Source organism: Vipera berus, assembly GCF_964194415.1.
Source record: "Vipera berus genome assembly, chromosome: 2".
Lineage (NCBI taxonomy): Eukaryota > Metazoa > Chordata > Lepidosauria > Squamata > Viperidae > Vipera > Vipera berus.
This window is the reverse complement of record NC_138203.1, coordinates 195,143,268-195,158,255: the sequence shown is the minus strand read 5'-3', so window position 1 is coordinate 195,158,255 and position 14,988 is coordinate 195,143,268. Positions and strand designations below refer to the sequence as shown.

Here is a 14,988-nt window from a genome sequence, read left to right as displayed (position 1 = left end):
CAGAATATTAGGAAAAGCAATGGAAAACCCATAGAAAAGGCCGACGGGCATATATAAAGCATTTTATTGGAAACCTTTTAATAGCCTTCATTATAAACATTTCATGTTTCATGAAAGCAGTATAGCTTTCATGTTAAGCCTCATCATGTATTTTGAATAGCAGCTTCCATTAAAACTATGAGCATTATGTTGTGCAATTTTCTTTAGTAAAACTACTGTAGATTTTTACATTTTTTTTCAATAAAACTCATTGCTGGGCACAGAAAACATGATCTCCTCCAGATAGCAGAAAAGCTGTTTCTCTTTGTCACATAACTCTCCAAACACACAGCTGTTTGAGATGAGAAATACAGGTATTTGCTGCCCAAATTTCAAAGAATATGAGTACATCTTAATTGTCCCTATGCCCATATTTTAGCAGATTGGATGCTTTAATTTGTTGTTTGGCACCACCATGTGGCAACTTCAAAAATACAAAAAAAATTCTTAAATGACAGAACAAGAATAATTTATCTAAAAATTGTATTTTTCTGAAAGAAATGCATTTTTCTATTGAAGAATATTAAGAATATTATCATTTACATTAAGTATGTTTATGATTCTACAATACTTACGGAGGACTTTTATTGCCATCTATAAAAAAAACTTGTTGGCATTAATTGTATGGTGCTAGAACTTCAATTTTAATTCTATATTCAAATTGTCCTGCAACTAATTAGATTGAAGTGACAATTAAACCTTTTTACTGTGTTGTTGCACATTAATTCTAGAACAATCCACAAGAATAACATAGAGATCAAAAGGAAAAAGTATTTTTCTCTTGCTGTGATAGTAGTAATTATTCATAACTTGCAGAAAACCAGGAATGAGGCAGGTAGATTGGAAACACAAGCTTTTTTTTGACACCTGACCTTTGTATATGGGTCAGAAACACACAAAGAAAGGTTGGACCAGCATTCTGAAGATTTGCAGTTGTTAAAATTATTAATGCGGTTAAGTTAATCTGGTTTCCCCATTGACTTTGCTTGTTGGGTCATAAAAGGGAATCACATGACCCTGGGACACTGCAATCGCCATAAATATGAGTCAGTTGTCAAGCATATGAAGTTTATTCACGTGACTGTGGGATGCTGCAACGGTCGTAAGTGTAAAAAACGGTCATTAGTCACTTTTTCAGTGCCATTGTAACTTGAAATGGGCACTAAACAAACTGTTGTATGTTGAGGACTACCAGTATATAGGACAATATCCAGGGGTAGACAGTCATAAGTGGGTGGATAAAAATCTATTGTTTTAACAGCATGCCTTCAAAATCAAATGAACTCATCCCTTCAAAGTGTTACTCTGCCAGCGGCAGGAAAAAATGAGAGAAACTGGAAAGAGGAGTAAAATTGCTTTGACTTTTGTACTTGCTTACTTAAAATGAAAGCAAGTGCCTTCCAAAATAAAATGCGTTCTCTCAAAGCAAATCAGTCTATATTCCATTGCTGCAAAATTGGTAATCAATAACAATGAAGTTATACAAAGGAATAAAGTAAGACTTGTTCTGCAGCAGACAATCTTTTCATAAATTCAGAACTGACGTGGAATTCCACTGATTTGAGAGCTCCGCAAAATCAAAGACAGCCAGCTTGTTCTTACTCTTCCACAGTTGGGAGGGAGAAATGAAAATACTGAGAGTGTTGCCATCAAGCCCTCTTGAGGAAGGAAGATGCTACAACTTCCTTGGGCGAGTCGCTAATACCTTTATGTGGAAACAGACAGCATGGATGGGCAGTAAATAAGTTAATGCGAATATCAATGCCAAGATAATTGGATGTGCTTTCCTGTAATCCAGAGTCACATTCTTTTTCCTATCGGCTTTGTCTCAAAGGAACGGGAATGAAAGAGACACACAATACTACTTTGTCAAAGCAAGTCGGTTAGAAAGAAAATGTCTTTCAATTTTTTATTCAATAAAATGTACGAAGTAATAAAATTTCTAACAGGAAAATGTGATACAACAGAGCCATTACAAAGATGATTGAATTTTCCAACAGCCTCATGATTGTTTTGAGGCATCTTTGTCTCGTCAGCACTGAGTGGAAACAGAAGAACATGGACACAATACAAAGATCTACTGTCCCCCCCTCCCCCAATCCACCTCCCCCTACCTTGGCCCACCGTCTTCTGTCCCCCCTCCCTATACTAAACTAAACTCCTGGGTTGATTCTGCACAAGCACCCTGGTTAAAGAGCTCGCTTGTGCCATTCCCTCTTTTCTCCAGCCCCTTTCTTACGAGTTCCTTGCACAAGCACTCACTGTGTACAATTACATATTTTTAACTTAATCACCTGTCAGATTTGCATGCATGTAAAAAAAAAATGGGGAAAATATTAAGGCTATGAATAAACAAAAAAAGGAAACCCGCAATATTTTTTTAAAGCTAGGTAGCGAGTAGCATTTTATGAAACATAAGGCTTGAGGCTTATTGATTCTTCAAAATCTGAATTCTCCATTGCTCTTTCCCCCCCCCCTTTTAAATATCAAGGTACCATTGCTCTGTTTTCCCAAATAATGGTTTTCCATTTTCTTTCTTTTCCCAATGATCAGAAGCTTAACTTAGAGATGTTATATTGGAACGCCCCCCAGGAGGGGCTACTATGCGCTTGCTGGCCGAGCGAATACCTTCATCAACTTGAGTACCTGCAGAGCATATATAACAGGGGGAGATGGGAAAAGAAATATTCAGATTAGAAGACTATAACATACTACTGTTCCATTTTGAAAATTATTATTTGAAAAATAATCCTTAGCTTGTTATGTGCAAATACGCATTCAAGCAAACTTGCTGGTCAGCTCCAGATATGCGTGTGATCACTATGTAGAAAGAACTGGAGATGGATCACACATGTAGAGGTGAGAGTCACCTGTCCTGCTGTTCTCATTATGAATTGGCTTCCCCACGTATCATTTGTTATATAGGAACGAAATAGAAGGAATGTGATCTATGAGTAGTCTTAGCAATATGCTCCAGAAAGCCATAGCATGCATATTTTCTTTTTCCACTGTAGCATTTGAGGCCTACCAATGTGGCACAGAGGCAATGATTTTGGAGTAACTAGGGGAAAATATGCCAAATATCACTAGGACTTCTTCTCTTGATGCCTTCTGTTGCAATCAATGCAATCTTCTCTTACTTGCCTGATAAACTAAATCCAGACTGGTGAAGATTCCTTACAGGTGGTGTCTGCCTAGTAGGAGAACCCCGAGTAGAGCCTGCAGGGGTACCTCCTTTAGGTGTGGTAGTCAAATCAAACACAGGCCCATCATACATGCCCCTTGGCACAGCGTGCATTTCAGCCATCTGTCAGAAGTAACGAAAGGAAGCAAAATTTACAACTGTATAATGACCCCGGACTTTTTCTTATGAACAACAGACGATGTTCAACGTTTCGGATTTTTCACACAAAACTCTCCTATCACCATCTTATACATTCACATGTTTGGATATACATGTGTGGAAACCAGTGTGCATGCAGTTAAATATAAAAAAGCCTTTTTGATATGCTTAGAACACAGATCCCCAACCTTTTGGGTACCAGGCACCAGTTCCGTGGAGAGAGGTTTTTCCGCGGACCAGAGAGGGCGTGGTTTCATGTACTGCCTGCATCCCAGTTTCTGGCATGCCGCGGCATGGTGGCGATCCACGGACCAGGGGTTGGGGACTCTTGGCTAGAAGCCTATTTTGTTGTGAGGCCAGACATGTGATGGGGAGGGGAGCAGGCTTATTGCCACAGCTTGCTTGGTGCGTTTCATCCTTATTTATAAAATGGAAACAGCTAATACAATCCAGAGGCTGTTGGGCTTCTAAACACAGAATCATGCTACTTCCTAAAAGCAAAACAATAAGAGAAGCAATACAACGAGAAGAAAATGGAAAGTTCACTGAGGAAACCAAGGGTGTAATTAGCTTATGACTTTCATTAACAATTTTTTTCCCCGCTCTTCCATTCAACTGTGTCTAATTCTCAGTGATTGCCTGGGCAGGTTCCTGCTGTTTTTATGCACAACATCAAATGTCTTCGTATGTCGATGCTAAAGATAAGAATGATTTTCAAGGGAGCCTGAACTTGATTCTAAATATGGCTTTGATTTTGACACCCTCTATATAGTTTTGCACTTCTTGCTGACCATTACTGCAAATAACTCATGATTATAAATATTGTTGGAATTTTTTGAGATAATTGGATGAAGCTGACAATGTAATGGGAATGATGTTTGCGCATTTCAAATAAATAGGAGCAAAGGTTTACTTTTTTTTTTTGACTGAATCTGAACAGACCTTTGTCAAAGATCAAGATCCCCAGTTTTCATATCATTAGATTCAGGTGTTGTTTTACAAGCAAAGCCAGAAATGCGTTAAATCACGGAAGATTTGTGTTTGCCATTTTAATGAAAATGAAACAGTAGAGAGGTGGCTCTTATAAACAAACCTGCAAAAATTCAGGATTATGCTACCTTGCTTTTGGGTGGAGGGGGGAAAGTCTGCATTTTTGAGGTAAATAATTTCTTCTCTTCCTCTTATTGTGTGTGGGCGTTTTTAATGTTGGTATTTTCTTTGTAAATGCAATTCTTATAGAAATTTCAAGATTTTTGAAGCACTGATGTAAAGACTAGGGATTTATTAGTGGCGTCCCATTGCAATTTAGGAATCTCCCAGATGCTTTCAAATGAAATGATGATGATTGTTCCTTTCCTTAACACTTTTTAAGGCATTAATTTCATATTACAATCCAGGTTTGTCTACCTTACCTTCCTCCTTGCTTTGATGCGCTTGTAGACATAATCTGAAAATGGGGTGCCAGGAATGAACCGTCCTGTCCCTTGTGTTATATGGAGGTTGCCATCTTCAAGCATGATCTTTCCCTGACATATGACAGCCAGTGGGGCTCCACGCAGCTCCATTCCTTCAAATATGTTGTATTCAGCTGCCTACAACATATAACAATTAGTATAGTTATTATGCTGCTTATGAAATTCATTCAATTTAATTTCATATTAAGGTGAGGTGAAAATCTAAATAGCTGGAGCAAAAAGGATGGACTTCATTAAGACATCATTAAGAAGTTCTCTTCATTAGTTTAATGAAGACAAGGATGAGGGGGGACATGATAGCAGTGTTCCAATATCTCAGGGGCCGCCACAAAGAAGAAGGAGTCAAGCTATTCTCCAGAGCACCTGAAGGCAGGACAAGAAGCAACGGATGGAAACTAGTCGAGAGAAGCAACCTAGAACTAAGGAGAAACTTCCTGACAGTTAGAACAATTAACCAGTGGAACAACCTGCCTCCAACACTGGAAGTTTTTAAGAAGAGACTGGACAGCCATTTGCCCAAAATGGTATAGGGTTTCCTGCCTGAGCAGGGAGTTGGACTAGATGACCTCCAAGGTCCCTTCCAACTTTATTATTATTATTATAAAGAGTTAAAAAATATTTAAATAATATTACATCAAACTTTTGAAAAAACAAACTATTATCTAAGGAGGACTTTGGTTTTAAGGATTAAGAACACAAAGGTTCAAGATCTTATCCTATCAAGTGAAGGGCATTTTGTCCCCATGAGTTAAAGGAAGTGAGCCATGCAAAAAAACCTTAAAAAGTAATCCAATTGCAAAATCATTACAGACTTGAAACAGTATTCATTTCCCAAACTGGAAACTCCTGTTCCTAGTTGGTTTGTTTTTTCAAAGAGAACCCATGTGAAAGAGATATTCACTTTACTCACAACTGTTTAGTATTTAACCCCAGAATTGTGGACTGAAATTCCAACAATTCACTTGTGGCAACAAATCAAGCGATTCAACCTTTTAGACTGTATGAAAAAAACAAAACACAAAACAACTTACTGACTGGTGGCTTTTAGCAGATACGATTTTCACTGCATCAGGATCCCAAATGACAAGGTCACTGTCCGACCCAACAGCAATCCTGCCCTTCCTTGGGTACATGTTGAAGATTTTGGCAGCATTGGTGCTTGTCACAGCCACAAACTGGTTTTCATCCATTTTCCCTGTAGCCTGTAATAAATGACCCACAGAGAGTAGATTGAAGCAGGCACATCAGGAATGGGCAGGACTGAATTTACATCCATCCAACGTTTCTCCTATTCACATAAAGCTCTACACAGCAGTTCCCACTTCTTTTATTTAATTACCTAATTACCTTACTCGAGTGACTCTGGGTGGCCCACAATTAAAATAACAAAAAAAAAAACAAGCAACCAAAAGAATGAAAAAAAACAAAACCATTAATATGTAATGAAATCTTCTTCCTTTGACGGTTCTTCCCTTTCTTTTTGTAATCTGTCCCCAACAAACAATTAAAAATTACTTTAGTAGAATTAAAGACTTAAGAATAGGAAAAAAAAATTAACACAAAAGACCTAATGGGAGGGGGGGGGGTCAAGGCAGGGATTATAATGGCATAGGCACAAAAACTGTCCTGGGCACATCCATTCCTATATATATATATAAAAAAACCCTACCATAATTAAATATTTCAATTTTAAAGGAAGAAAAAAAGAAACAAAACTCAGACAAATACTCGTGGTCATTGTATGCAGCAGCTTCTTTTATTGTATCTTCATTTTTCACAACTGAGTTGAGTCTGAGCCAGCTCCCACAATTCACCTTTATTCTGAACGTGTCACAGAAACTTCGTGCCACATTATCCCAAGCTTCAGTACATCACTGCCTTCCTCCCATAGCCCCTTTTTCTTACCACTGCTTTGTCCCATATAACAGACATCCGTTCTTCAATGCCATTGGTTCCCTCTGGAATGGCGGTGAAGTTGTCTTTCCCAATTGCTTTCTGTGCTGTACTGAATGTACAATGTGCACTTCCAGAGACTTGGAGGTCCCCACTGGCTCAGAGAGAAATCAAAAGGTTACATATGCTCCCGACCCATTCAGGCTATTTTTGCTTTATAATTATTTGTAATCTGTTAAAAAGTTTTAATAGTGACAAATAGGAGAGGCAATAGATGTGGAGAACATATAATTAAGTTTTTTAAAATACATATTGTTCCCTTAAGTGATACAAAATGATTACTATCTTGAAAATTTACTCTTCATAGCACGTAGCCACTTTGTGAAACAGATCCAAGGGTCACAATCAGGCAAGTGCAAACAAAAGCAAGAGATTCATACAAAAGGATCAAGGAAATAACCTTGCTTTTTAAAAAAGGAAAACAGGAGTAGTAATTTCTGTCTTATTTTAACACTCAAAAAGACAAAAAGGTATCGATCCTGAACACTCCACTATCTGAAATGTTACAATCTTATATTTTCTACTCGTGGCAAAATTCTTTTAAGAAAGTTTTTTCTGATGTTTAATGAAAGAAATCCTAATAGGTGGATTTAGAGCTCATTCTGGCTTTGATTTCAATGTCAAGAAATGTTAGTTGTGTGATGACTTTGTTTTTTTCCCTGAATCCAGAACAAGCCCTTGCATTGTAAGGAACAGGCAGAACTGAAATGTTTTGGTTGTTTGTATGTGAAAGAAAATCAGGATACAGTGAATGGGGGCAAGCTTGATACATGCTCCCCACTCCCTCACCAGTTTCCAGGGCAAATTATTGCACCAGCTCCCCAACCTGCCCACCATCTTCCCCTTGCTTTCCTCACTGTTACTCAGCCAGTATCCCAGGACACCACACTCCACTGGCTACCCTATCTTCTCAGGGCCTTCTCTCCCTCCCCACAAGTGTTGCTCCTACTAGTATCCCAGCACTGTATATCACACCACTTCACTCTTGAATTTCCTGATGCCTTCCCTTCCTTCCCCTCGGCCAGTAATGCCTTTTCCTCCTATTTCTTCCCTAACCATAACAATTCCTGCCCAAAATAGTGTGTTTATGTCTAGGCTCAGCACAAACTGACCCATTTTGTTTTATTTACAGATCAAAGATAAAAAACACGTGCATTTCAGTTTGGCCACCGATAGCCTAAACTAGCTCTTCTAAACACAGAACAGTTTGTCCACAAAACATTTTGCATATCCCTTAAGTCAAAAAGCTGCATTTAATTTGTTCTTTAGAGTAAATTTACTCTAGCCACACGAGCAGTGTGACATGAAATGTTCGCAGAAAATGAGTTTTCCTATTCAAAAAAAGAAGAGCTTCGGCCTATGCTACAATAGTTCTTTGATAAGCTAGTCTAGCAGGTTGACTGTGCTCAAGAGCAGATACAAACATATTAAAACATTAGCGATCCTAAGACCTTGACTATTATCACACAGGTAATTCATAAGATTTTATTTTCTTGAAAAGCAGTGATTCTATACTTCAAAGAGTTAATAAGCAGAATGCTATACAAATGTTTTACTGTTTTTGTCTTGACTTCAGAATGTATTGAATTTTGTTTGTATTAGAATTTTTATGTGGCAAGGAAAGACAAGGCAAAGAATTTTATAACAGCCACCTTAAGGATGATATGTTCACACCTTTATACAGCTTAGACAATATATATCGCTCTGAAAATTTAACAAAATGGAACCTGAATTGCTTCAATGTTAGCAAAAGCAGTTCTAGAGTGATGCAGGTTTAAAGCAACCTTTCACAAAACTTTTCATATTGGTTCCTAAACCATAAGCTCTTTCTTCTGATTCTCAGTGAAGGACACCATGTGCAGAACGCAATTCTGAGCACCCAGTGTTGAAAAATAGCAAAGGAAGTCACCATCAAAGTACTCAAATGACTAATGGCATAATGAATTCTAGCAAACCTGCGTATCACATGACTATAAATATACTGCTCAAAAAAATAAAGGGAACAAAAGATTAAGACATCCTACTATTAAATACAGTACATTGTGTTGTTGTAAGTATTCCCTTTATTTTTTTGAGCAGTATATATAAGATAAGGAGTTAATCCTAACATCCATGACCCAGTTCAAGACTCCAGATGAGCCTGTAATGCAAACTGATTTAATATATTTGCTCTTCACTCCCAGCAACCAACCTGAAGATCTAACAGAAGCAATCCCCAGGGAATTATTTTCTAAATCCCAGCAAAAGATGCTCTTGATCTCTCATAATGCAGCAGGATAGTGGAATAATCCCTCAGTTTGACCCTTTTCACAAAATGTTGGCAATATTTTCTCACAGGAAATATGGTAAAGTGGGAAGCAGAGCTGAAATACCTTTCACTGAAGGCTACCCCACATGCGAGGGAGGACAGCTTGTGATGGTTCCCTCATCTAACGTCTGCCAATTAGAATTGTGTTTAATCACTTCTGTTCCTATAAATGTGATTAGTTGGCTTTGGCTTGCAGATAAAAGAACGAAGAGGCTTTTCTAATTTTACCTCTCCTGTAATTCCCTACGTCCCCAGTGCCAAACAGAATTGGAAGGAGATTCAGAAATGAGGATGATTTTGGAGTTCATTCTATCTTTGACATTAAATTAGGTCAAAGAATGGTATTTCACAGCTACCAACAGCAGGTCAAGAACACACCTGAGAAGGTCCCTACAGGATGACCCAAGTATAAGCAAGTACTCCCAAGATGATTATGGGATGATTCCCTTCAAGGGTAGACATGTCATTGCTGTGGCCATACATTTGCAGAAGCCATGGTGGGGTTGAAGAGCAAAAGGCAAAACTACTCACAATAAAGTAGAGGTATGGACATTGGTATGACATATGATATGATAAAAATGTGAGAATTAGCATTACACAAATCAGTGGACACAAGCCACAAATCTTTAAGTGGAATTCAGAAACTATAGCAAATGTGACGATTCTAAGCAGAAAGAGGTCTGGAAAGTTCAAATGTATCCTATACATTTATTTTTCTTGGGAACAGTGAAGAACCTGAATAGAACTCAGTGGAAAGCTTGTTATGGGAAAACAGTTCGAATGCCTTTTATGTATTCTCCTGCTGGAAATGTTATGGAAGCAGCATGTGATTCAACGGAGATGGTGAATTAAGAGAATTCAGAATGGTGGCTTTTGAAAAAAATGGAAATGTTCCCTGTGATTGTGGCAAACCCATGACAAAAGAAAGGCACAAATACATGGAGAAAGCAACAGAATATTTGAGTGAACTGCTACTAAGCTCTCTAAGGAATCCACAGCACGCTCTTCATCCCTAAGGCATAACTGTGTCCATCAGAGCATGCAAGCCTGGCCCCGCAGCATTGCATCTGGAAAAGAGAATCTTCCAAACAGTACAGTCAAGATCATTTGCAAAAGTTCAACTTCAAAGTTGAAAGTATGTTTAGTAAAATTAGAAAAAAAAAAGGATGACAAAAGAAATATTTTGGAGATGCTATAATGATGCTATAACTACCACTGTGGAGATCAAAGAAAAACTGAAGTAATTTGTGGAAGTACATATAAAAATGAAGAGAGTGAGGTTCTAACCAAACATACTGAATTCTGTATAGCCATACAGAAGACATGCATGTGGAAGCAAGAGAAGCAAGACTTTAATCCAGCAGTCATTTGACTGTTTAAAAATCTATGTAATTCTTTAAAAACCAAGTAATAATTAACTTTTGATTATCATCATCATCATCATCACCTTTTCACAACAATGTGAAGTGACAACTGCCAGTTCTTTAGCTAGAGTTGGTTTTCATATACATCACATCCTTCTCAAGAATCTAGGGTGTTGCAATGTATCAATATAGTATAGGTGAAGCCTTCTGTAATTGACAGTAGGAAATTTTGTCAATGCACAGGGTGTCATCCAATAGTTTTTGGCATGGCACCCAGCATGCCAATAACTAATGGGACCACTATGGCCTGTTTATGTCATAATCTTTCAAGTTCAATTTTCAGATCTTGATGCTTTGTGATCTTCTCCAATTCTTATTATATGTGGGTAATCTAAAATGATATTACCCACACATTAATCTAAAATGGTGGAAATTTAATAATTCAAGTACTAACCAATGACATAAAATTATTGTGTCTAAGAATTATCTTTATTGACAGTAGGGGGCAGCAAAAAATTATATCATAATAAAGGGGTTATGTACAGATTTTTATGGAAACTTCCTGTTTCCTGACATCTGTTAGTTGCCAGGCATTCAAGACCTGAAAGGATGTACTATAATTAAGAAAGGGAAAAAATCCTTAAAGCCTTGTCTAAACAACAGAAAAATATAGAAAATCTTTGGCTTCCAGATGGAACGTTTATCTTATTTTCTGAATCAAAGGGAAGATTTAAGTCTGGATCTCTAAACCAAAATTCTAACCCAACAATAATCTTTATCTTCTCTTAATAATTTGGCACCAAATACGTTTTCCTGCACAGAGCAATCTGTGTCATTTAGGTCTATTTTACTAAATATAAACAGAAGCAAAGATTTCTGTCATGCAAACCTCCTGAGGGCTGTACCAAGACAGAGAATAACATTTGCTTATGAGAAGCAGATGTAGCTTCTCATAAGCAGATGTTCACATGCATTATCTACATAAAATGTGTCAGCAATACTATGCACAGAACTCACTCAGACACAGGAATACATAACGTGTCTCATGGTTCCCAAGTAACTATGGCCAAGGTTCCATGTGCAATTCCTGTTACCAGAATGGCCTTTTTTTTACTATGCCAGACAGTTTTAGCTATGTTCAAATCATGCAATACATTTTAGTTGGCCATTTAATCCTGTGGCAGAATGCATCTTGGTTAAATATTACTCTGTTCTAACTAATTGGTTTCTCTTGCTTTTCAGTGACGTGGTGTTGGTAAGGTGCTGGACTGCAACTGGGGAGGCACAGGATCAAATGCATTTTCAATGAAGGAGCCTCACTGGATAACTTTGGGTCAGTCACTCTGCCTCAGTATAATCCACACCACATAAGCTTGTAAACCGCTCTGAGTCTTCGGAGAAGGGCGGGATATAAATGCAATTAAAATAAAAAATAAAATAAATAAATAAAATAATCATTGTTTATGAGGTTGTTGTGAAGGGAAAATCACTGCCAATTCTTGAAGACAGAATCCAAAATAATTCTTTCTCATTAATGGATCGTTGTGGGGCTCACCATTTATCTTCATTTTAGATGTATTATATTACTCTTTCATATTTAAATCTACAACCAAGCTTTGTAATCAGGGACTTCAGTGTGTACGCTATTGCCAAACTCTAGGCAGCAATACATTTTATTTTCAAAATCTTTAAGAAAGGTAGGGAAAGGAGAGCTATTCCCTTTTCTTGCCATTACCAACCTGGCCAATAAGGAGATGATGTAATCTGGGGTTGTTGGATCTGGACTCAGAGGTGGAGAAGTCACAAATGCAGCAGCCTTTGCCCAGTTCTTACTCCAGTAGTGGGTTCCGTCTGTTCCAAGACTGGCTGTGATTGGCTCACCAAACACAACACTCCCTGAGGATCGTCATGGGGGAAAAAAAAGGACAAAGAACATGCATTATAGGGAAGGAAGCAGGAAACCAAATAACATATCTTTTTTTTTTAAGGCAGCAATCACTTATATCTAATGCCTATTTTGGTCCTGTTGATCAAGGACAAAGCACCTGTGCCTAAAAATTGATATGTCTTACAGTTTGCTTTTAAACCAAGATCAGATGAACTTTCATTTTTCAAGGAAATGAGTTACAGATTGCTTTAAAGTAAAAAGGAATACTCCTAGCATGAGACCTGCTAAGTTGAACCTTCTGTGTCAGGTAACTAGATACATCTGGGGACTTTACGAATAAAAATGTGCTCTAGTAACTGGAACTAAGACTTACAAAAGTTACTCTACCATATTCTCTCTTACCCACTTTCTTTGTAAGTCAATCGTCCAAATGCAGTCATTTTTTTTCCAGTTCTCACCAACTGCTTCAAGATTATGAAAAGATTTTTTTTGCACCCTTTGAACAATTTCGGAGATGTTCTTTTTCGCTTTACCTATGCTCCCGTTCTGTAGAATGGGCAATGTGCACTTACTTCAGGGGGTGCATTTTGGCTGTAAGGTTTGATTGCAAGTTCTGAGCCAGAAAATAAGATAAAAGATGAAAATGCAAAGCTGAAGAAATTTACCCTTTTTCCGGGCTTGTGATATCAGATCAGCTGCACTCTTGCTCATCACTTTAGTCACATACAAGGGGCAGTTGGTCTGGCTGGCAATGGTGATGGCACGGAAGACAGCTTCAGCCTCCAACTGAAAAAGTAGAGGTTAGTGAGTTCACAAATATTTATATAGGATGTATAACCTCATAGGACACAATAGCAATAGCACTTACTTATATACAGCTTCGTAGTGCTTAACAGTTCTCCCTAAGCAGTTTACAGTGTCACCATATTGCCCCAACAATCTGGGTCCTCATTTTACTGACCTCGGAAGGAAGGATGGAAGGCTGAGTCAACCTTGAATTGGTGAGGATTGAACTGCTGGCAGTCGGCAGAATTAGTGTGCAATACTGCATTCTAACTACTGAGCCACCTCAATGAATTCTATTTTACTGCATAATGTTTTGCTTTTCAAGAGTGTTGGAAGAACATAAAAAAGGACTTCCCAAACTACCTATAATGTATAATTTGTATATAAAAAAAGACATGATAAAATCAGGTCCATTTTTTTAGCACAATATCAATCTGTACTAAGTGTTTTGTTTTCTCCATAAATTTGGCAAAACCTTGGTTTACAAACATCTGTGCATTTTGTAATACAAACACAATGCATACTATACGCAGCCACTGATTTTGGCTTTCAAGGTGACACTGTATTTTTACATAATTAGCCGTATGAATTTTGAATGTGCTGCAGAGTCATTAAATTACTTTGCTGGATGGAGAAAATATGCTCCATAAAACTGCCAGCTATTTAAATCTGGGAAAGCAGTGAAACATTTATGAAGGTGAGAAAGTTTATTATGTTTAGAGAAATTGCACAATAAACTGAATGGATCTGAATTATGGAACAATTTGTATAAATATGGAGCTGAAGTGAGCAGTCTACAATGGAAGCAAATCATGGCTGAGAATAAATTGAATATTCAGTATATATAGTTCCATACTGGGCAAGAAGCAAAGCAAGGCAAATTAACTTCTCTGTGGTTGTTCTGTGATTATATGGCTAAATGTATAGAAATGTTTCTCTTAACAAAGCACTGTTAGGAGATACAAACATTTGAGCCCTTCTGCAGAAAATGTCATGTTATCTGAAAACCAAAATTAATTGCAGTGTATTTTAGGCTGATTGTATGACATAACAAGGAGGGAGTATCTAAACATTACAGCATCACCGAAAATGAAGTATGAGTTATACATAAATTATGAACAAGCAAATGAACTTATTTGTATATTGGCTGGAGACATGGTAGAACGAAGATGAAAAGGTACAGACAGGTATAGTTAGTGAGCTTGGTGGATTTAGAATTTTTTTTTCATATCCTCTTATCTTCTGCTTTTTAATTTCTTTTGCTTATTACTTTTTTCCCTAGCATTTTGCATAAGGTTGCTTATCTTTCAGAGAATAAGTGATGGACTGTATCAAAACTGTATGGAGAATAAAAAAAGATAAATGTAAACCTTGGCCAACTGGAATAACATTAATTAATCTTTAATATAACAGAACCTATTGATGATTGCTTTTCTTTTTGACATCTTATTACTGTATTAATACTTCTCTACTGGGCGCACATTTCAATCTGACTAGTAATAAGGAATTATTTTTAAGCAGCCTTTGCCAAGTTGGTGAAGACCATTGCTATAACTGCTAACCGGGTAAAAGCTGTATTAAAACAGTTCTGCATTAATAAATTATGTATCTTGATTATTGTTCTGTCACAGATGGGGAAAATATTTGCACCTGGGTATTTATATTTGTTGCAATTATAAGGGTTTTTCTACTCTTCCTGTGAGCCTGTTGGCCACTTTGGCTTTCCATGACACAGTTGGTCTGTACTGCTGGAACTTTCAACACTTCATCAAGTGAGCTAACTTTGGAACATTACATCATTGACTAGTCAGCCTGGCTTCAATGGAAATTGC

The 14,988-nt window shown here is 37.4% G+C and overlaps 1 protein-coding gene across 2 annotated transcripts in view; it reads right to left on the bottom strand.

The window, feature by feature from the left end:
• Nucleotides 1-2,081: 2,081 nt before the first annotated feature.
• Nucleotides 2,082-14,988, bottom strand: part of DPYSL3 (dihydropyrimidinase like 3) — a gene marked incomplete at its 5' end in the record, with an annotated part of 66,429 nt that continues 53,522 nt past the window's right edge. The window contains 7 exons of one of the 2 annotated variants that reach the window (XM_081315873.1): nucleotides 2,082-2,685; nucleotides 3,184-3,346; nucleotides 4,795-4,974; nucleotides 5,889-6,059; nucleotides 6,763-6,904; nucleotides 12,222-12,378; nucleotides 13,036-13,156. In XM_081315873.1, the coding sequence (XP_081171999.1) occupies nucleotides 2,597-2,685; nucleotides 3,184-3,346; nucleotides 4,795-4,974; nucleotides 5,889-6,059; nucleotides 6,763-6,904; nucleotides 12,222-12,378; nucleotides 13,036-13,156 (1,023 nt within the window). In that variant the 3' untranslated portion in view covers nucleotides 2,082-2,596. The remainder of the gene's footprint in view (nucleotides 2,686-3,183; nucleotides 3,347-4,794; nucleotides 4,975-5,888; nucleotides 6,060-6,762; nucleotides 6,905-12,221; nucleotides 12,379-13,035; nucleotides 13,157-14,988) is intronic. The other variant, XM_081315874.1, reaches the window with a different exon arrangement.